Source organism: Gobius niger (genome assembly GCF_951799975.1).
Source record: "Gobius niger genome assembly, chromosome: 21".
In the NCBI taxonomy this organism is placed as follows: Eukaryota; Metazoa; Chordata; class Actinopteri; order Gobiiformes; family Gobiidae; genus Gobius; species Gobius niger.
This window is the reverse complement of record NC_136872.1, coordinates 2944284-2965952: the sequence shown is the minus strand read 5'-3', so window position 1 is coordinate 2965952 and position 21669 is coordinate 2944284. Positions and strand designations below refer to the sequence as shown.

Genomic DNA, 21669 nt, shown 5'->3' with positions numbered 1-21669 from the left:
ACTTTCTTCAGTTGCTAACGCTAACGCCATGTTATGCTTGAGATTTCTCTTTCTAGTATGAAAAAGAGCCACAAATGATGACTTAAAGCAGTGTTTCCCAACCAGGGGTACAGGGAGGTACTCTAGCAGGGGGTACTTGGAACCATTTCAGATTGAAGGGAAAAAAAAAAGAAAAGGGGAAACTGAACATTATTTTTACTTACAAATAGCGCTTTTAAGTGGTTGCTTTGTAAATAAACTGCAACAACCTTGAGGTAAGAGGTGCACGGTCTGCCACTGAAAGGTCCAAGGAGACCGCAAGACAAAAAAAGGTTGGGACGCACTGATTTAAAAGAGCAGATTTCCAGCGGTCGATCACACCTGCGCCGTGTGTTCGCACAAACCCCCGACGGTAACATCGTTTCCGCGCTTACAAACGACAAACGATATCTTTTAGAAGTGTCATTTCCGCTTCAGGATCATTTGATTATTTTTGATTGACTTGCCATCTTACTCCATATATGCAGTTCTGTCAAGCAGTGTAAATGTTGACAACACACTATGTTCAGGTTTATTCTAAGCCTTAATTCAAGTTCAGTCAATCCAAAAGTGTCAAAAGTTATTATTTGTAACAGGCTGGGTTCCAAGACCAGACCTGTTCCTGGATCTCTTTGGTTCCTGCTGCTCATTTTTACTTTATTAGACAAATATATCTTTGCATTTAGTATAAAGCTGCACAATGTATTGCCAAATCCAAAAATTGTTCCAATATTCATGACAATTATTGAGTCAGGCACAGAGCCCTGATTAAGTTTCAGCCTTTACTTTTTTAATCAGCAATAATATATCATAGTAGTTGACAAAATGAACACTGCCATCAACTGTCACCATTTGAATGCACCGGCAGCAGCTTGAAGACGCGCTGCCATTTTTTATCTGGCAACCAATGTGGAGATTTGAAATGGTAAAAGCTGTCAGCTCAAGTCCTCAGCCCAGACTAAAGGGGAGACACTACAGGCAAAGACTTCTGGGTCACTTCGCTCTCTTAACGTGTGCTTTTACCAGGAAAAAAAAAGCAAACAAATACTAATCAACAAAAATCAAATGCTTAATAATCTACTTCCCTCTATAGATTCGTGAGAACTCTTCATCAAAGTCCGTTTTCTCAAACTCTAGCGAAAACATCTCCACTAAAAGTAGCACCTACAGACTCTTCAGTCCCAGTCTGATTTATAAAGCTTCCAACGATAGGAAATGGGGCAAAATCGGAATTGATACAGATTGTTTTCTTTAGTAATGACTACTTTCTTCAAGGATATATATATATAAAAAAAAGTATCTTTGAATGTAATGTGTCACTAAACAACCCCATGAATGTAAACCTGGCTCAGTCTACAATCCCAATGTTGTCCTCCAAAACAAAGGCAATTTTGGCCACTTTTTACACTTAAAATGCCGCATTACCACATGAAAACGTTGAAGGACTTGCAATACTTTTTTTTTTTTAACAACATTTGTCATTCATTTACAGCTTGACTTTCAAATTGCTTCGTTTTTTTCCCTTTTCACCTGCAGTGTCTCACCTTAAGAGAATACACTATACACTGTGAAAAACCAGAAGAGCAAAAGGAACATTGTCCACGGCCGAGCTAACCTCCTCTGGGGGAACGTGACGTGCCCATCTTCAACCATACCGCAAACTGGGTGCTTTCAACCCAAGCTTTTGAAGTTAGCCGTTCAAGGACAAAACTATACAATTTAAGGCATTTAGAACAGAAATACAGCAAAAAATAACGGGACAGATTTTTGGGGGGATATTTACAAAATGTACAGAGCTTGACTGCCTAGAGTAAGCAGTCTGATTGATGTTTCTGACCGTGCTGACCCGTGGTCCTAAACAGAGCCACGCTGACTAGATACCGCGCTGGATGTAGTGTCCTTAAACTTGTAATGTACTCCGTATTTTACAAGTCTTATTTCTTTTTTTTATACATTTGAGTTTTTTTTTTCTCCCAGTTCTGCTGTTCTGGAGGAACAACGGTGACTGGTCAAAGTCTATCCCCATCCACGAATCCTCAGCGGACGCAGACCCCCGTCGCTCAGGTGCCGAGGCCGAGTCTCTGAGGGTTTGAGCTCTTAAAAAAAAGGCGGCGCCACCGGGGGAGATCCAGGGGGACGGGGTGGTCACAGTCCGGTCCTGCACAGAGTCAGACAAAAGCATTTTAATCTTTTACCAAATTTAGACCTGGTTTAGTCCCGATCGCACTTGGTAGGTCAAATATTTACAGAGGTGGTACTTGGAAGGTCATATATTTACAGAGGTGGTACTTGGAAGGTCAAATATTTACAGAGGTGGTACTTGGAAGGTCATATATTTACAGAGGTGGTACTTGGAAGGTCAAATATTTACAGAGGTGGTACTTGGAAGGTCATATATTTACAGAGGTGGTACTTGGAAGGTCAGATATTTACAGAGGTGGTACTTGGAAGGTCAGATATTTAAAGAGGTGGTACTTGGAAGGTCATATATTTACAGAGGTGGTACTTGGAAGGTCATATATTTACAGGGGTTGTACTTGGAAGGTCAGATATTTAAAGAGGTGGTACTTGGAAGGTCATATATTTAAAGAGGTGGTACTTGGAAGGTCATATATTTACAGAGGTGGTACTTGGAAGGTCAGATATTTAAAGAGGTGGTACTTGAAAGGTCATATATTTAAAGAGGTGGTACTTGGAAGGTCATATATTTACAGAGGTGGTACTTGGAAGGTCATATATTTACAGAGGTGGTACTTGGAAGGTCAGATATTTAAAGAGGTGGTACTTGGAAGGTCATATATTTAAAGAGGTGGTACTTGGAAGGTCAGATATTTAAAGAGGTGGTACTTGGAAGGTCAGATATTTACAGAGGCAGTACTTGGAAGGTCAGATATTTAAAGAGGTGGTACTTGGAAGGTCAGATATTTACAGAGGCAGTACTTGGAAGGTCAGATATTTAAAGAGGTGGTACTTGGAAGGTCAGATGTTTACAGAGGCAGTACTTGGAAGGTCAGATATTTAAAGAGGTGGTACTTGGAAGGTCATGGACCAAGTGCGTAACGTTTGGTAAAATATTGGGGGGGTCGAGAGGCAATTCCCTTCAGGGCTCTAATTAGTTACATTAGTTAGGTTTGCATATTGGGGGGGGGTTGTAACCCTCCTATCCCCCCCATATTTACGCCCATGCATAGAAGGTCATTTACAGTATTTTAAGTGGTCAAATAGTTTTGGTGGTATTTGAAAGCTAGTGCGCACTTTCACATAAGACAAAAACAGAGATCATGAAGTGAGTTGTGTTACCCTCACCTGCAGAAGGAAGAGCAGGCCGAGTCTGGAGCGTCCGTCTTCCCGAGGCCACTCCCAGGGCTGTCCTCTGCAGCACTACTGTCTCCACACAGTCCTCTGGATGTGCTGAGTGGACACTTAGACACTAGTCCACATGCTTTCCCTTCCAGTCCCACTTTTTACTGGCACACGAGGGAAACACATCCAAGTTCAGATCCCAAAAAAAGGTTTTGGAACATTTGCATTTTTTCCTTCATCCATTGACAGGTTTCCACTCCGAAAAGTACTACAAAAATATGGTTATTTACAATAGTTAGGAGACAGCAGGCCTCTCCAGTCTCTGATTTAATTTGGAAATTTCTTTTTCAAAAAAAAAAAAGAAAAAATAGAAAGCACAGACCTCCTGCTGTAGACGCGTTGGTACCTCACAGCTTGAATGAACCAAAGTGCATAGGTGAGTTGGTGAGGGCGAGCTGGGTGCTGCTGATGAGGTGAAGACCAGCACCCGCCGAGTCCTGCCCTGTCCTGTCCACGCTCTTGCTCCACACCAGGGGACCACAGAGCGTCCACTCGCAGGAGCGTGTCCATGTCGGGACGCGTGTCCACGTCGGGATGCCTGCCACGCGGCCCAAAAAACTATAACTAAAAAAGAATGGCAGAAGCGCACTTGCAAAGCCCACTTTCATATACGTGGGAACAAAAAACCAAGGTGAAGAAACTAAACTGCAGCCACATGTCCATGCGGTGTAAACAGGCAGTCTCAGTCTGAGAGGCAGTGTGTTCAACCGTTTCCACACATGTACTTCACCGTGGTAAAAACAAAAAAATCTACTTTGTTTCCATTTTTGAAATCTTCTGTGGGAAAGTCTGTATCAGCATAAGTTTCTTGTTTTTTGGAATACATTCAATATTTTCTTAAGAAACAACACACACTTCACATGGTGATAATGAAAACAAAAATAAAACAAAAATAGCAGCCCAAGTGCTCATTATCTTAGTCCAAATACTTTGAAACTTTGTATATAATGTATATATTCAGATAAATTTTTCATTCAAAATGAAAACTCGTCATTATCAAATTGCAACAACGAATACGTAACACAATATGCTAACATTTCATGCACCGTCCTGTGCATTTGCACATTAAGATGCGTTTTTTCAAAGTCAGAAACTCGACACTTCTCATTCACAAGTTCGAGAGTTGACAGAAGGCAACATGGTCACATCACACCTTCAGATGGACCACCCACACTCACTGTGCTGTGCACACACACACATTCACACACACTTGCACTCAGTCCAAAGGTAATGTCTCAATGGCCACGCACCCTATCGAGTTCTTAGGCACAAATGTGCAGTCATACAAAAGCACATGGATTTACAAGTACCTGTAGTCTTAGTCCTTACACACTCACGCACACGTCACACCCCTCACCATTGGCCTGCCCACAGACAGGTCAACAGGAGAAGCTAAAGGAGAGAACCTAGTGGTGGTCACATAAGAAGCAAAGCTAACATTTACAGACGCTCTAGGGATGAAGCGCTGAGGAGAGAAAGGAGAGTTGTGCAATTGGCCTCTTTCTCTCAGCTGCTCTCCTAAAACATCCAAACTCCAGTTTGGATCCACACACACTTTTCATGAGAATACAAAATTACTATATCAACAAAAATAGACATAAATGGCCTCTTATGTTTCATACATCTTGGTAAGCAACAAAAAGAAAAACATTGTGCAGACTGTTATTACGACACTCACTCGGTCACGCATCACATTCACAAAAATATTCACTTCTCCACTAACCTCCGTCATCTTTTTTTTCTTTTTTGTTTTTTTGTTTTGTTTTTGTGTCTCATTTTCTCATCTCTTTTGTAGGCAAGTGCAAATCTTCAAGTTTTTATAATCCACTTTTTCAATAGCTTGACTTTTTTCTATAAACATAAAAAATGCTGAACAGGAAATATCAACAGTGTTTGTCTTTTCGAGAAAGGATTTGCCCTCTGATAAAGTAAAGGTCCCCCTGACAGTCACTCAGCGTTGTGTCTGCTCCCCTTCCAGTTCCGCCCCCCGCCCCCCACTCACACACTCACACTCACACTCGCGCTCACATCAAATCCGTCTCGTTAAAGTGCATCAGTAGAGAATAAGGTGCTTATAGTAGAGTGCCAGAGGATGGGCCCCTCCCACCGCGGTTCCCCCAGCAGTGCACATTCGTCATCAGGTTTGTCTGATTAAAAGACAAGAAGGCCTCAGGTAGCTATTGCTGCTGCGGTCACGCCTCAGTACTCCTCCACCATCTCCAAGTCGTTCATGGACAGACAGTCCCCCGCGCTGTGGAATGAGTACCCTGTGGAGACAGTTCAACAAAACGTCAAAAGTCCAGTATGGGGTCAACTGTACGACTTTTAGGCAAGCATCACGATTGTGAAGAGTTTTTTTTTTCAAATGGAGCAGAACAGCGGCGGTCACATGTGAGCGGTCCCATTCGAGGGGGCTTCCCCAACTACAGTAGTTAAAGCGTCACATGCAAGACCTTTAAGACTCTGAGACCCTCACTAAGTCTTTGTAAGACTTCACGCCACATTAAGTTATCCTCAGACATGCACGGTTAACTAGTTGTACTTTGGAAATGCCCAAATTAGAACATTTGTTCATGTTTCTGGAAGACTCCCATTACCAGTTGACATTTGAAACATGACTGTTTATCATACTGTGTGTGTAAAGTCGTTTTTGTGGTGATCGCTCCAAAAGGATTAGCTTTTGATGGGTTAGCGATCATACATAAGAATGCGGTAAGCTTGTGTTAACACTACACAAGGCTCCTGCTCTGTGCAGTCTTAGAGCTGCCTGCTCGCCTCACAACACTGTAGATGAAAAATGTTTATGTGTGGCATTTTGTCAAATAAATAATGTTATATTATATATATTTTGTAAACTAAATGCCAGTGTTTACAGGTAGCAGCAGGTCACAGTTAATGCTTTTTAAAGCCCAAATACAAAACATAAATCTGAGCAGCTAATTCTTTTTTGAGCCAAAACTACAATTGAATGTGTTTTATGCCATATTTGTTGTTTTGATTTAATGAATACTAAAACTAATTGTGCAATGTCATTATTTAGATGTAATGCCAACTTGAATGTAAGGCTTTTAATGACATTTCAGGTATAATTGATTCAGACTTTTGTTGCCCAGTGGAAACCCTGTATGTAACTGCACACAATTTGACAATTCAGACCCATTCAAAAGCTCATGGTGCTGAGTGAGTGACAGGCGACTTCACCAATTACATACACCCTGTTGGTTTGTGATGTTGGAGCTGAAAACATACCTAAGATGCTGGGGTCAGAGTGCAGCATCAGGGGTGGTTTCTTCTTCATCTTGCCCCCCTGGTTGTCATAGAGACTCCCCTTGCCCATGTGGTTGGCTTGGAACATGGACTGCAGGGTAGTAGGGTTCATACCTCGCATTGAGTCCTGACAAAGAGATGACAGGGATGTAAACTTCAGTACTATTGTGGAATATTTACCGAGATGATCAATGGCTAATCTACTTTAGGATACCACAAGCTATATACATTTTAGATACTTTCATTTATATCTTGTTTGAAAGTTGAAAGCAGAGGCTACATTAACAAAAAGCCATTTAAGGAAAATTTTAAGGCCGTCCGTCATTTTGACGGATTGAAAATCAAGCCGTAATTAAAATAAAAACGCAGCACTGCTCTGGCTCTAAAAGCGGCCTCACTGTTAAACACCACGTGGTTTCACTTTTCGCACATCAACTAAACAGCTTTTTAGTGCCGCGACGGATCTCACATCAGTGCTGAGAGCCTGGATTTGGATAAACACACGAAGGACCGAGAGAGGGAGGAGGCGTGGTGTAGGAGGTACGAACAAGCAGATTGGGCGGCGCGTGGAGTGCAGGCTTCAAAGATGCACGATGTGTTCAGCTCTCTCAGTTCAAGAACAATATAATATGTTGGTTTTGAAATAAATAATCCTAAATGTTCAGGCAGTATTTATAGTCTCAGAATAAAACTGGCAAAACCTTTTTAATTTTTCAAAGCTGCTTTATAATTTAAAGTAAAAAAATGTATATGCACTGTTTGGGTACGCACACATGCCCCCTCAGCACCGTCACTTCAGTACAGCGCATATCGTCAGATTTTTGCACAGTGCATTGTTACGCCATACAAATAATAAGCTCCTATTTGTATTTGTGCAATATGAGCCTTAATATTGATGAGCTGATGAGGCTCTGATAAATCGTCCTCCTCAGACTTCTTCACATCACATTTCTGTAGCAAAATGTGTGTTCCATGACTTTGTTCAGATCATGTTTGGTTTAGATAGTAAGGTCTACCCTTACAGCTTAGCTTTCTTGAGCCATAAAACAAACATGTTGGTGATGTGTGCAGATGGCATTCATATACTAACCTGCACAGGGAAGTTCATGTTTAACCCTGTCACTTCCTTTGATAACTGTGAAAAACAATGAAATAGTGAATACATTATAGACAAGCATTCACAGGGCAGGGCTTGGCTGGCACAGCTACCTGCTGCTGCTGCCTCTGTTGGTTGGCTTTCTGTTTGGCACGTCGCTCCAGGAACTGTTTGGCAAACTCTTTGGCTTCCACTGTGTCCCCTAGATAGGACCGGATAAAGTCCAGCACTGCATAGGGAGACTCCACCTCCTTCAGGTATGCCACAATAGTGGCCACTACAAACAGAAAGCAGGGTCTTAGCATGAGGCTGCTCTTTAACATTACTGCAGCACCAAGGTGTGGCCTACCGTCCAGAGAGGAGGAGTTGTTGGCAGAGGTGTTGAGAGCGTGCAGCATCTGTTCACACCATGTGGTGAAGCCATCCTGAGGCTTCATGCCCTGCAGCAGCTTCAGCAGCTTTTCCTCATCATCTGTTCGCTTCCGATTGCGCATCATGTACTGCTCACTGCAGGGCAAACAGTCAGGCACAAAGTGAGTAACAGAGACAGGGCGCAGGGAGGTGGTCCAGGAGCGGGCTGTGGTACCTGAGAGAGGGGCTGCTCCGGCTGTTCTTCAGGCCCATGCTGTTGTTAGAGTTGCTGCGTAGACTCTGGTTCTTCACCGCCTCGTCCCACATGCCCATGCCTCCAGAAGAGCCTCCACTCGCAGATTTGCCATCCATCGACCCCGCGCCCCCCCACATCCCCACACCGTCCATCCACTGATTTCCCATCGATGAGTTGCCCATAGACATGCCCTGATGCTGAAATAAACAAACATCAAATATTTGCCATATTTGAAACAGTCTCAACCCACAATGTGATGAAAAATAAAACCTTTGTAAAAATCAAATGACTTACGCGGTCTCTTTGCTGGGCTCTCTGCATCTCCAGCAGAGTCAGAGCTGGGGGCTTTCCTGATTTAGACAGCCCAGAGGAGGAAGCTCCGCCCCAGCTTGAGCCGCCAGCCCCTTGCCCCTGGGACTGAGGAGTCTGCTGCAGGAGCTTCAAGAGCAACTCCTGCTGCTGCCGACACTGCAGCAACAACAACAGGCAGTTAACAACAAATACTTTTGCAAAACAAAAGGTGGTGAAAACGTTCAAAACTAGCAAGTCTCAAAGCATTGGCAGATTTTTACCTGCTTGCGTCTGAAGAGCTCCTCCTCCTCCTGCTGCCTCCTCTTCTGCTCCTCCTGCTGCCTCCTCTTCTCCTCTCTGCGCTTACGCTGCTCTTCCTCCTCACGCTTAGCCCTGAGTTCAGCATCTCTCCTGTCCTGGAGCTGAAGCAAAAAGAGAAGCTTGAAATCAGCTACGCATGCTGACCGCACAGAAATGCAGTTTGTGGAGAATCAAACCTTTTGAAGCTGTTCAAGAGTTGGACCCTGAGTAGAAGGATTCATTGTTATGTCCCAAAGACTGGCTTCACTGCCTGCAGGAAACATAGGGTTAGTTAAGGGTCACTTGTGCAGTCACACAAGTTGCAGTCTGAACGGTTTACCTGACGGCTGTGAAGCTGAGGTATGCATGTCCCACATGGACCCTGTGTCTGGCACTGACATCGACCTGTTTATCGAAGGCATCATACCCTGCTCACTGCACCTACAACACAAGACAAACCCTGTTACAATGCAGTGGTGTGCACCAATGTGTCACAGCAGAGACCTGATCGATTTATAAAAAAGCAACATTTAAAGCAGTACTAAGTAACTCGTGCCCCCAGAGGCCATAAGCGCCACTTTTATCCATCTTCTGTTTGTTCTGTGTACCTGTTTATGAGCTGGAATAACTGCTGCTGCTGGAGCTGCTGATACAGAGCTGCAGCTGCCATCTCCTGCTGCTTCTTTAGCCTCTCCTGGTCATGGTTTCCCTAAAAACACACAGGTTGAGTTAACAACAGAACAGCTATGAAACATGAGCTGAATTGTACTCCCAAATGATATGAACCAGAGAGAGAGACGGAGAAATGCAGTAAGACACAGAGTTAACTGTATTTGGAGCTATGACTCACAGTCCCAGAGGTCCCCCGGTTGGACTGCGGGCGCTGCAGGGGTGGGGGCTGTCTCACCAGCAGGGGCGGAGGGGAGGGCCCAGGTGCGAAGGGAACCCGCCCCCACATCTTGATGACATCACCCAGTGGCTGGAAGCCCTCATCACAGCCCCTTTTCACCAGCAGAGTCATGGTGAAGTAGCCCGCCTGGAACCACTCGCACATCTCCATAGTGCTGAAAGGACCTGAAGGAGAGATACAGTGAAAACGAGCTGCAAACATCACCACAACAGGGTTACAAGCACAAGGAGCCAAAAGAGCGGCAGGGTGTGGAGGATACCTTGAATCTCGCCCTGTGGATCTTTGTAGAACCATTTCATGGCTGCCTCGTGGGACAGGGGCAGAGCGGCGGCCGTGTTGCGACTCTCCTGCTGTAGACCCTGGGTGAAGGACTCCTCCTCCAGAGAGGTGTCCTGCAGCGAGGCCACCATCTTCTCCGCTTCCTGCACACAGAGCAGCATGGATGTCTGATGCACTAAACACTTAATGGGAGTCGGCTGTAAATGGGGGCGCACACGCTACCTGCTGCAGATGCTTCATGCCTTCGTCGTCCTCTGGGTCTCCTCCGGCTGTGGGGGCCAGAGGGGGCGCAGAGGAAGGAGGTGGAGGCAAGACACAGGAGGCCACTGCGCTTGAAGAGAGATGAGCTTTCGGCTCGCCTATTGGAGACACATCTGGAACAAAAACACACCCTCTCTGTTAATAATTTGATAGGAACAGGTCCAGTGTCATATTCTGAGTATGGTGCAGGTGTCCTGCCTTGGCTGGCTGTGCTGTTTTGCTTCAGAGTGAGCCCATTGTCCACCAATAGAGCAGTCACACTGGGCTTAGGATCCTGTGAGGGGGGGCTGCAGCCAGGAGGAGAAGCACAAGGAGCAGCAAACTTCTCTTCTCCATTCATCGTCCCAGGCCCGGCTTTACTACGCTCTGTGGAGAAAAGTAAATTATGATACGATCGAGGCAGTGCTCCACCACAAACTTTTATTTTCTCAGTGTGGTTAAGGTGCTCTGTGCAGAAATCTATCTATTTCTATCTGATCGTCTCTCACGTCAGTAAACTACCAGAGTTCACATGTCTATGTCCTACAGAGATGAAGACAAGACATGTGTGCTGCTTGTATAGAGTAAAGAGACCTTGATAGTGCTTAAAACGGGTCACTGAGCCCTAAAAGGAGGCTCCAATTTGGGAATGTTTTGGATATAAAGATAAGAACTTTCTCAGTTATAAAATACAATGAACAGCTGTAGGCTTAACTAATTATATTTATTTTTGACAGAGTCTGTAGTGAATTAGCCAAAAAGTGTCAAATATGCTTCTCACCAAAATCTTTCTCTCCTTCAGAGCAGATCTTCTCTGGCTCCTCGAGGCTCTCCTCTTGCTCCTCCTCATCTTCAATTGCTTTGAATTCCAGTTCCTCCTCTAGGATGGCATCTTTCCCAGACTTCTAAGTATAAAACAGTCAGGTGCTTAAAGCTGTTTTGGGTCCATACAGGTATATCACACATTGCAGGGATTGAGTTTTTGTAGAAAATTGTTAGGTAAGACAATATGATAACTTCTCAATCAAATATATTAATACAGGACAAAACAATGACACATTAGGATGAACTTAAGGACGCAAGTAAAACTGTTCCTACTCCCATGTTTCTTATGATATGGAAAGGGCGTGAGCTGATGAAGAATACACACCCTCAGAGGCATGAAGGCTCCAGAGGAATCGAAGGTGCCCATCTCACTGTCCTCCTCGTCGGTGCACCACTCAGGCAGACCATCTCTGTCGTCCTCCGGCCCGTCGCTGCCTGCACGCCGCCGCCCCCCACCATGGCCATCTGAGTCACGGAAGTCAAAGTCAAACTTCCTCCTGCGCCCCTCCCCAGCGCTGAGGTGATCCCGCCAGCCCGCTGAGCGAGGAGCACCATCTGACAAGCATAAGACCTTTACAATACAGGACCACAGCACTTTGAAATACAAAAGATACTGATGCTCCTGGGGGAGGATGGAGCAGGCCACATCAACACATTCAGCTGAGAGGTGACAGGTCACACTGTTGCCTGGTTAACGATGGGGGAAATTGTGGCTATAATTAGGAAAATGTGTATAAAAAACAATTTGGAAAATAAATAGGGCAAAAATAGGGAGAAAAAAAAAGGGGAATAAATTGGGTAAAAATGGAAGTAAACTAAGGGGAGAAAATGAGAAAAAGATGGGGCAAAAAGAATCCAAAAAACATTTATTTGAGCTGAAACAACCAAGTCACTTCCTCTAAAGATAGCCTTTGACATTTTTTTGTTTTGGTACCTGTTTGGGATACTTTTTCCCCCCACACCAGACTGGTATGATTTAACGGTACCCAGCCCCACAGGTGATACGCACCATCCCTGCGTGGGCCAGCCAGTCTCCAGCTGCTTCCTGGCTCCACCGCCGCCGCCTCCTCCTCCTCCTGCTCCTCTCGCAGGGTGCGCCAGTTGTCGCTGTCAGCCCTTGCGAACTCCTTCCTCCCTGGAACAACAGGGCCTGGAGCCTCCTCAAAGCCTGGACGCCCCACTTCTCTGCGCAGCGGCTTCTCAAAGCGCCGCTCGCCCCTGTGAGCCGAGGAAATCAGTTCATCAGGAACAAAATCCTCTCTCGCAGAAGTTCACCTGGCTAGTTCTCACCTGTCATCCCAGCTCTGACTGCGATGTATCTCTCGAACATTGCGGCCAAAGCCCACCTCAGTCTCTTCAATACTTCTTTGGTAAAACCCACTTTCACCTCGACCACGACCGCCTAAAGACAACGTGACACAGTTAGGGATGCAAAATTCAATGTTGGACGTTTTCCATGGGAATTAATGGGATTGTATAAAAATGAATGTGAATAAACGGGGAATTAACTTAGCTGAAGACTACTAAACATTTGATTTGGTAGCTATAAACTGAAAAGTGTCTAAGAAAATGACATCATAAAAAGGATTCTGACAGTGTATACTATATCTGACGCCAGTGTTTGAAGAGAACAGTGTTTTAGTTTGTGGCCGACACAAAGAAGAGCTTTTGGAAACGGAATAGACACATCCCATGTCTGGATCCATCATGCAAAGATTCATCAAGTGTGTGCAGTATTACATTACAACACTGTGTCTAATTTAGGTCTGTTCTGTTTAATGCATCCACTCCTCCTACAGTATTGCTCAGCATGCGTCATGATCCGAGTAAGTGACAGGTGAATTCAACCAAACACATGTGATAAAAGTTAACAATTATAAAAAAAACTTTGCAGATTGTCCCACTGCTTAATATGAAGAGGATTAAGCAGAATGTAGGTTCGGGAAATTAGGCTTCTGCTTTGACATCAAGACAAGGGAACATGCATGTTTTATGGTTCAAAAACATCTCAATGAGCAACTAATGTTCACCCACTAATTGTTCATTCAACTAAAAATACAAAAATATAATATTTGTTTAAGCATTTTGACGGTTTACATTTTTTCAAGTTTCTAGAAATGTATCGTGGATTTTTCCGCTCCGATGTAACCCTTGACACAATTACCACCATTTGAATCTGCAATGCTTCAACTGTGATACTACAAATTTGGGGGAAAAAAAAAACGTGAGAGGAAGTTAGGGCTGCTCGATTATTGAAAAAATAATAATCACGATTATTTTTGTCATAATTGAAATCACGATATTTGTTCCCTATAAAAAAAAAAGGTCTTTATTTTATTTATATATTTATTAATTTTTAAAAAAACTATGCTCATTATTTCCTGTTTTCTGAACAGTCATAAAAGTACAAATGAATTCAAGTTTGCCTCGATTAAGGAGAGGTCTCTGTTTCACACCTGCCCCCTGCTGGCCGGCCCTCACACCTGCACAAGCAAACTGAGCAGCACTGTTTGTTTTTAAGTCAGGCAAAAGCATGAGCCATGGCACGTGAAATGCGAAGGGGAAATAATCCCAGTGCCATGAAATATGCAAGTCTGCTTTGCAAATTTGTATTTTTTTTTATTAAAAAGTGAAAAATAAAATAAAAATCAATTAATTGCACAGCCCTAGAGGAAGTGTATGCTCTGCGTCTCCATTAGAGTGAACTGAGCTCTTTGCAACTTAATTTATCTCTGAATTTGTCACTGTCATCTTTCAAATCAAAGGGATGGAGATCACATCCACTTGTCAGCCCTGTGCGGAGTCGCCGGGGTTTACCTCTGCTGCCTCGTGTGGCCCCTCGCCCTCGGACCGTTCCCACCGGCGCGGCTCCTCCCACTCCCTTTCCCATCAGCCTCAGCACGGCCACGCTGTTCACAGACATGGAGAAGTTCCTCTGTAAGGGAGAAAGGGGGAGGTGGGGGGGGACAGCAGGAATTTCAGTAATGTGAGCAGGCAGAGGCAGACATCAGCCTGCGCACGGCCGCATCAGACCGGGCAACATAAGAGATCACACACTGGCACCATCTGTAAAGCTAGAACAAGTATTTGTGAAAAAGCAATGTGGAAAACTGTGCTGAACAGAGCGAGAACGATTTCATTTAAATATTTTACTAAACCCTTTCAACACAATACATTTCATCAAAACTAACACAAATTATAATCAATGTGTGGAACAAGACTTTGAAATACAAAATTATTTGGTTGAAATGAGGACATGGCAATATTGTGACGCCCTGGTGTGATGTTATGTGTATCCATGTGGATTAGGGTGGTCCTGATTCCCATGGAAATGTACAAATTACTATTATTTATGCTTCAACCCCTGAATTTTGTTCAAATTCCAACAACATTTACTCCTGCCCCTTTGACTTTGAAGTTTGCCCAGAGAAGGCACACTTTGTTCAGGCAAGGTAAGGGAAAATGTTCAAATCAAGATATCAATTTAAACTTTTGTTGTCAATAACTGACATGAACATCAGAAAACAAAATTGATTGCAAGTTTCATTTAAAAAAACAAAAAGCTCAAAATCCCCATTTTTCTGCGACCTGGACCAAGCAAACAAAAACACTTTTTCAGAGAGGATTCTTTCTTTTCTATACTTCTTTTCATATCAAATCATATTTGCTTTATTTACTTCCAAATACAATACATCTCTAAGGGTTCCCTAGGGGAAAACTTCAAGGTCAAGGAGGCAGGGGTAAATGTTGTCCAATTGAGAAGAAAAAAAATCCCCAGGAGAGTTTTCTCTACTATTGCAGTGGATTCAAAGGGTTGGAGCTTACATTTTCTAAATTACCATTTTAAGGACCACCCAGGCGTGGATATTTGGGCTTCTTCGGGGGGTACTCACTACTGCAACTTTAGGCTTTATTCATGAACATTATTACAGGTGATTTCATTTACGCTTTAGTTATGAGTCATGCAGGCCTGGTGGTATTTGAAAGACAAATATTCTATGAAGTAGTATAAGGCTGCACAATTGTGTCAAAAAAACTATTTAACCCAAGTTAATTGCGATTTGTCTGACAGATATAGTGATAGCAATTCAATTTCCAATTTTAATATTCATATACAGCGTGTTTTATTTTCATCTACTTCTAGAACTGCTGTGGTACCCGTGGCACTCATTTATTACAGTCAGCTTCATCAGCAACAAGATACAAAATGTGGCGCTCTCACACTCTCTATTCAGCTACATACAAGTGTTCTCTGAATCACAAGCTGCGAAACGCTGCTTGTTTTATGAAAATCCACCTCATATGTGCTTCAGAAAGCAGCTGAGAAGATATTAGTTTAATAGAACATGTGTACGGCGATGAGCAGAGGCAATCAGCTTTCCTTGCCCACCCCAAAACAGTCCACGATGAAATTAAAATTCCGTGACCTAATCCGACCCGCAGGTTGCGAGACACACATTGACTTTGTTTGCCAGAAGCCAAAGGAAGCGAGACTCTAATCCTGATTTGAGAACATGTCTATAACTCAAATGGTGGCGGTGCAAGGCAGGATAAACCACATGACCTCAGCCCCTCAGTTTTGATTCAATAAAGGTTCATCATGAAGTAACTAAAGTAATGCTTGGAAGGTCAAATATTGTAAAGTATTATAAAGTTTGAGAACCACTGTGCTATACGCTTCCCCACCTTAACTTCAGAGTCTGTGTAAAAGGATTATGAACGAGCATGTGTGCGTGTGCAAATGCGGAACAACAGATTCAAATCAGCATTGCCTGTGTGTTCATTTACTGTCCCAGCAATATAAATAAATGAAACCTGACATTAAAAGGGCTGTCGATGTCTAGCTTTGGTCACTCCTAGGTTAATGCGCCGGCACTGGTAGTGGAGACACTGGTAGATGGTGTCGCCTGAGCCTTACCTGCTCCTCCTCAGTGAGAGGCACCAGTGCCAAGGGCTGCATGGGCTCATCTTGCAGAATAGCAGCAAACTCCTTATCCTGCATGTCCTCTGGGACCTGGAACAAACAGTGCACATGTCCCACTTCTAAGATCAGTCAGAAACAAAGGGGTTTGTTTGTGTGCAGCTGATGCAAGAGTCACTTTCCCATTTTCATCTGTTTTGCATTTTCAGACTATGTCAGAGAAGTGTAGCCCTTCTGTTGAAATGTCCATTGTCAACAGCGACACACATACATGCGTAGATGATGCCCGTGTTTACTGACCTTGTTGTCTTTGATATAAAGTGCTAACATCTCCTCTCGGCCGTAGCGATACTCGGCCAACTTGTACTTTGGCATGGCAGGGGAGGGAGGGGGAGAGGTCACACTCCCCCCACTGGACAGTGCACGGAGCCTGGAGAGGTTCAAAATAGTGTTAATTCTTTAGTTGGCACCGCCCTCTGCTGGACAGACTCTGCATTTCACACAGCTCTATGACCACAGAATAGGCATGAACACAATCTACAATAATCAAGAAAAAGGCAACAGTAAGTATTGTTCAGGTACTGGTACCACCAATCAAGTACTGCAATAATACTGACACTGGACTGCATCATGGACATATAATCAAAGAATAACCAATAAATGAGTCAACACCACCTTTGCCCTAATGAATCATGTTCATAAAAAGCCCTATTGAACACATCAAGCTTTGGGATGTTTCTTTGACTTTAGGACAAGCTGGACCAAAACAAGCCCTTCTTGTGCCAACATCAGTAGTCCACAGGAAGTAGGTACATGATTATGTGTTTAGTTTCTGGGGCAGGGACAACATATATTGAAACTTTGATTGGCTCAGGGAAAGTCGGATTAGTGAGAATAAATGCAGGTGGCAGGTCAGGTTTATGATTATTGAAGCATAAATTTGTGCTGTGGTAGTAAAGGCATGTTTACTGAAATCAAAACACTTATCGGTTATCAGACTTTCAAAACCCCTTCTTATCAGTATTGGGCCCCAAAAAGCCATCTCAGTCGGGCTCATGTTTAGTGACACAAACTTGGACTTGGACGTAAACAATAAGGACTTGAGGGTGACTTAAACTAGACAATTTATGACTCGACTACAACTTTGAACAGCACTGGACATTTTTGCAGGAAATCAAACTTACCATTCTGGGCCGAAGTTAAGAGTCTCAGCTGTCATATTCCTCGCGTCCACACAGTATTGCGTATCTAAGAAAGGACAGTGTTATTCAGAGGCACATACGCTGCTGTGATTGAGTTACTCTTCCTCTTGGTTCTTACCCTGTCCAGGGACTCGGAGCAGGCGGGACTGAGCTGGACCAGGCTTGAGCTGGTAGGCTTAAATTAGGCTAAGGTGACTAAAAGGCTGAGTGGTGCTTTTGCTGTGGTCACGGAGCTCCACAAACACACAAGATTAAAAAAAATAGCTGCCAGTTTCAGGTGTTTGAGGACTACCAGGTAAGCAGACCGTGACTTCAGAAAACAATGGGTTTTGACTATTGTTAAGAGAATGGAAGCTCCTGCTACTCACAGCCAAAACAGTTTGCTAAACATAAACAAAAACACCATGGAAAAAAAGAAACGCTCTTCTTTTGAAAAATATGTTTTTTTTTTTGTACAGCAGTTACGCCTCACATTAAAGGTAAAAATATGAACTGAAGCGTCCAAAATGTAAATAAGAGCCAACAGGTTAAAGTCTGTCTGCTGGAGCAGCTGCCAGGAGCAGACGCGAGCTCTCCTCTTCAGCGCTGCTCTCCTCCAGAGCCTGTGCCTCGCTCCCAGTCAAATGAGGGCTGAAGGGGAGCCACCCGGACACTCGTCAAGGTCTAACCTCTTCCTTTGCACCACTGTAGATGAGAAAATGATTGGATTAGGTTCAAATAAATAAACGTCTACGTCTGCTTGCTTTAATGTGACAATATTTCCAATGTTCTGGGAGGCACTTACAGCAGCATCAAGAACAGTCGACTAAAATACTCATATATAAATAAATACTTATATATCATAATTTTAGTCAAAGTGATATTTCATGAGACTATAACTAAGACTAAAATGTCGACTAAAATAAGACTGAATAAAAAAGGAGAGACTAAAATCATCCAAACTTCTATTGACAGTCTGAAAGAGCCTCAGATCATGTAAATTCTCTGCCAAAGGAGCAGCTCTGAGCTTTGTTCATGTGTGAGCAGCTCCATGAAGCAGGGGACCGATATAAATATGATTATGATTATTATGAATGCAAAGTCGACTAAATTTGTCTTAAATTTAGTCGACTAAATTTACCTGCAATTTTAATCGACTAAAACTATACCCACTTTTTGACTAAATCTCGACTAAAATCTAATTACATTTAAAACTAAAACTAAATGAACATATGTTGTCAAAATGAACACTGATCAAGAATAGCAACATGCTTTAACTAGTATAAAGCAAAAGACTTTTTTGGGGTCTGACCAGCACCAAGTCTAAAAATATGTCACACATACGTTATGATCGATATTTACTCTACTTAATATGGAAATGTGCGCTTGATAAACACATTTCATACAATATGTCTTTATGGTAATACAGTACAACAACTGTGTAATGTGCTTGGCTATAATTAAATAAAGTAGTGGTAGTTTACTTGTCCAGAAGGGCTTATTGTGGAGAAAACGAACGAGTGGCCGACGTTGCTTCGGTTGGAGGCAAATGTATATGTTACAAATTGTGCTTTTTTTATTTATTTCTTTTTATATATATATGAACAGACTACATTTAAAGCCAAGCAGCGTATTGAACACCAACTTGCTGACCTCTTTACTTCATAGCGTAGCACAGCGAGCACTGCACACGGAACTGACTTTAGCTACTTTGGCACTAGCTAGCCTCCTGTGGACCAGCGCTTCGGGAAGAAAAGAGTGCGCTAGCCTCGGGAACACACGTCGACGCCACGCTAAACAAACAAAAAAAAGCCTTCCCCGCGATGATTAGTGCTCGGGACTGTACGGGCTGGCCTGGCTCTCCCAAACATTGCGAGGCGCCCCGCTGCACAGGCCTCGGCTGGAGGTTCAGATGACACTGAATGATGGCGGAGGGGGGCGGAGTGATGTGGGGAAGTTAGCACGGCCTGCTCCGCTAATGTGCGCACGGACATCTGCACAATCATCTTATAAAGGCGAACACCGCGACACGAGCGCGCGTATCACACAATAAACAACAACTAGTGACGGGACGACGCCGTGTTCGTGGACGAAACGTCGCGGGAGAGAGCGCACGGGTAACCGCACGCGCTAAGATTTAAAGGTTAGCATCTAAGCTAGCGTTAGCCCGCTCGCTAGAAGCTGCAAAAAGGAACCGCGGCTTACCTTTTACTGTTTGTAGTTATTAACGTGGTCTGCGCGGACGGTCTACAGCCAAATGATCGCATGCATTGGTCTCTAAACACCGTAAACGTCTGTATTCGGCATAATCCTATATTGACAATGACGTTGTAATGTCTTATTTAGTCCCTCTCCTCCGACGGTCGCTGCTGCGTATCAGTGTGTGTGTCTGCTGGATCGTTGCTCTTCTTGTTGTTTGTGTTTCGGAAACATGGCGGTCCGTGTGACACCACGTGACCGCATACAAGCACACGAGCAGGAAACCTAAGCGGCGCAGGGATCCCGAACTCTGCTGGAACCGAATACTTTCATAATAAAGAGTCCAACTCTAAACGTCGAGAATAAACGAGCGAATCGTACAAGTTTCGCGAACAAGGCCTTTCGGGTGGAATGTGCCCTGTGAGAAAGCAAGTCTTTAACTCGTTTACCCTTTCCTCACCTAAGCGAGAATAATGTACAGCAGCGTTAAAGCAAACCATTTATTCCGTCTTGCTGCAAGAAATCAACACGGCGTATTCCAGCAGAGGGCGCAAGGTATGTAGTGAAGGCAATTTGGGCAATGACATGGTCAGAAGCTTGAGAGAATAACACATTCCGTGGGTCAAGTCTCACTGATAAATTTGAACGAAATCGAAATTACAGGCTAATTTGAAGGGGGGGGGGGGGGAGACAGAATTTCTTTGACTTAACCAGTCTCAGCCAGAAATGTGTGTCGTCATAACCAGCTACACAACAGATTTTAAGTTAAAGCCACACCGCGTAGAATTTTACCCAAAAAATCAAATTGAAATACAAGCTTTTATTTTATGACAGATATTTCCAGCATTGAAAAATACCCCAAACAAACAAAGTGATTTTGCTGTGAGCGGCTCAGCTCTCCTAAGAGATGACATAACTTTACCGGCGAGTGGGTACGTCTCCAGCTCGTTTCCATGGAGATGTCGACTAAAGTCAGCATGAATTTGAGATTTAAACAGGTTTAGGTTCCCGTCCAAATCCATTCTTTGATTTCTCACTACAGAAATAGCATGTACTGTGTGGAGCATGTTTTGTACTGATGGCAACAGCATAGTCCAAAATGTTACGCAGTGTACCTTTAAGTTACACTTTATTCATCCTCAAAGGGAAATTCGTCCTCTGCATTTGACCCATCCTCGATGCCGCTGGGACGACCTGTCAGAGCAGTGAGCCGCCAGAGTAGGGGACTCATCTCCAGGCTCGTGGTCAGACGCACCACCCGGCAGGAGGATTGACCTATTGTACATGTTTTAGTGGTAAGGAAAACCTGAGGACCCAGAGGAAACCAACGCAGGAACAGGGAAAGCGCGGCAACTCCACAGCCCAGGGATCTGAACCCGAGACCACACAGTATAACTGCTGCACCGCAGTGGCACCCTGATCCTAAAAGAGGGGTCGGAGACAGGCCCGGATCTACAGGGGGGAAAGAGGTGCATTTCAACCCCAAATGTTTGCATCATTTTAATGACGAGGATCTCCATTTGCACTAGGGTGACCATACTTCCCGAAAATGATCCTAGTCCCGGATAAACCGAAGTAACAGACAAACACACAGCACACGCTCCACCCTGCACCCCTATCTGCAAGCCTGTCCCATAGGCTATGGACACAGCACGGGTCATTTGTGCAGATAATACAGGTCTGACACTGACAACGTGATCGCTGTAAGTAGGGCTGTCACCATCATTACTACTACATTTTTGGGCTCGATATTTATCGTCTGGACATTTATTAGAATTTCCCCCCTATTTTTTTCTTTGTAAAACTTTGATTTCTAACGGAATCAAATTAAGTTACATTATAGCTCATGTTTAATGCAGCTTGTGTGGTATTTTAGGATATGATGATGCATTTTTAGAACAAAGGTTTACTGTCATTTACATGCCCGAGAGTTTAAAGTATCTAGTATGTAGGGGGGTGGGGGGATGTGGGTCTCGGAATGTCAATGTAATGACGACGTATGATCACACAGGATTATATCCCTTTCATTTAGTTCTGTTTAACTTATCCATCCAATCACATAACCCTTCCTCCCCATGTGTATCCCATCTTTCTCTTCTGTTGTGTCCTTATCACTTGTGTAATTGTGCACTTTGTATCTTATATACTCATCACTTAATAAAAAAAAAGAAT

At 43.7% G+C, this 21669-nt stretch overlaps 1 protein-coding gene across 1 annotated transcript; it reads right to left on the bottom strand.

Annotated features, from left to right (window-relative positions):
- Positions 1-1952: 1952 nt before the first annotated feature.
- gigyf1a (GRB10 interacting GYF protein 1a) lies at positions 1953-19746 on the bottom strand. The gene is made up of 26 exons (XM_079579673.1): positions 19504-19746; positions 17438-18003; positions 17302-17365; positions 16418-16547; positions 16115-16210; positions 14014-14131; positions 12487-12598; positions 12206-12414; positions 11522-11751; positions 11153-11276; positions 10591-10758; positions 10354-10505; positions 10112-10274; positions 9793-10016; positions 9551-9651; positions 9283-9383; positions 9140-9213; positions 8924-9064; positions 8646-8819; positions 8331-8548; positions 8094-8251; positions 7858-8021; positions 7739-7783; positions 6631-6775; positions 3325-5648; positions 1953-2176 (listed from the first exon to the last, which is right to left on the bottom strand). The coding sequence occupies exons 3-25, from the start codon at positions 17334-17336 to the stop codon at positions 5581-5583; spliced, it is 3150 nt and encodes a 1049-aa protein (XP_079435799.1). The 5' UTR covers positions 17337-17365; positions 17438-18003; positions 19504-19746; the 3' UTR covers positions 1953-2176; positions 3325-5580.
- Between the last annotated feature and the right edge of the window lie 1923 nt (positions 19747-21669).

Excerpts from the sequence above, each read along its gene's own strand:
- gigyf1a (XM_079579673.1), bottom strand. The coding sequence starts at position 17,336 with ATGACAGCTGAGACTCTTAACTTCGGCCCAGAATG. Across the intron at positions 11,277-11,521 it reads GAGCCTTCATGCCTCTGAGG|AAGTCTGGGAAAGATGCCAT; the intron begins GTGTGTATTCTT and ends TTTTATACTTAG. Across the intron at positions 8,549-8,645 it reads GAGCCCAGCAAAGAGACCGC|CATCAGGGCATGTCTATGGG; the intron begins GTAAGTCATTTG and ends TGTTTATTTCAG.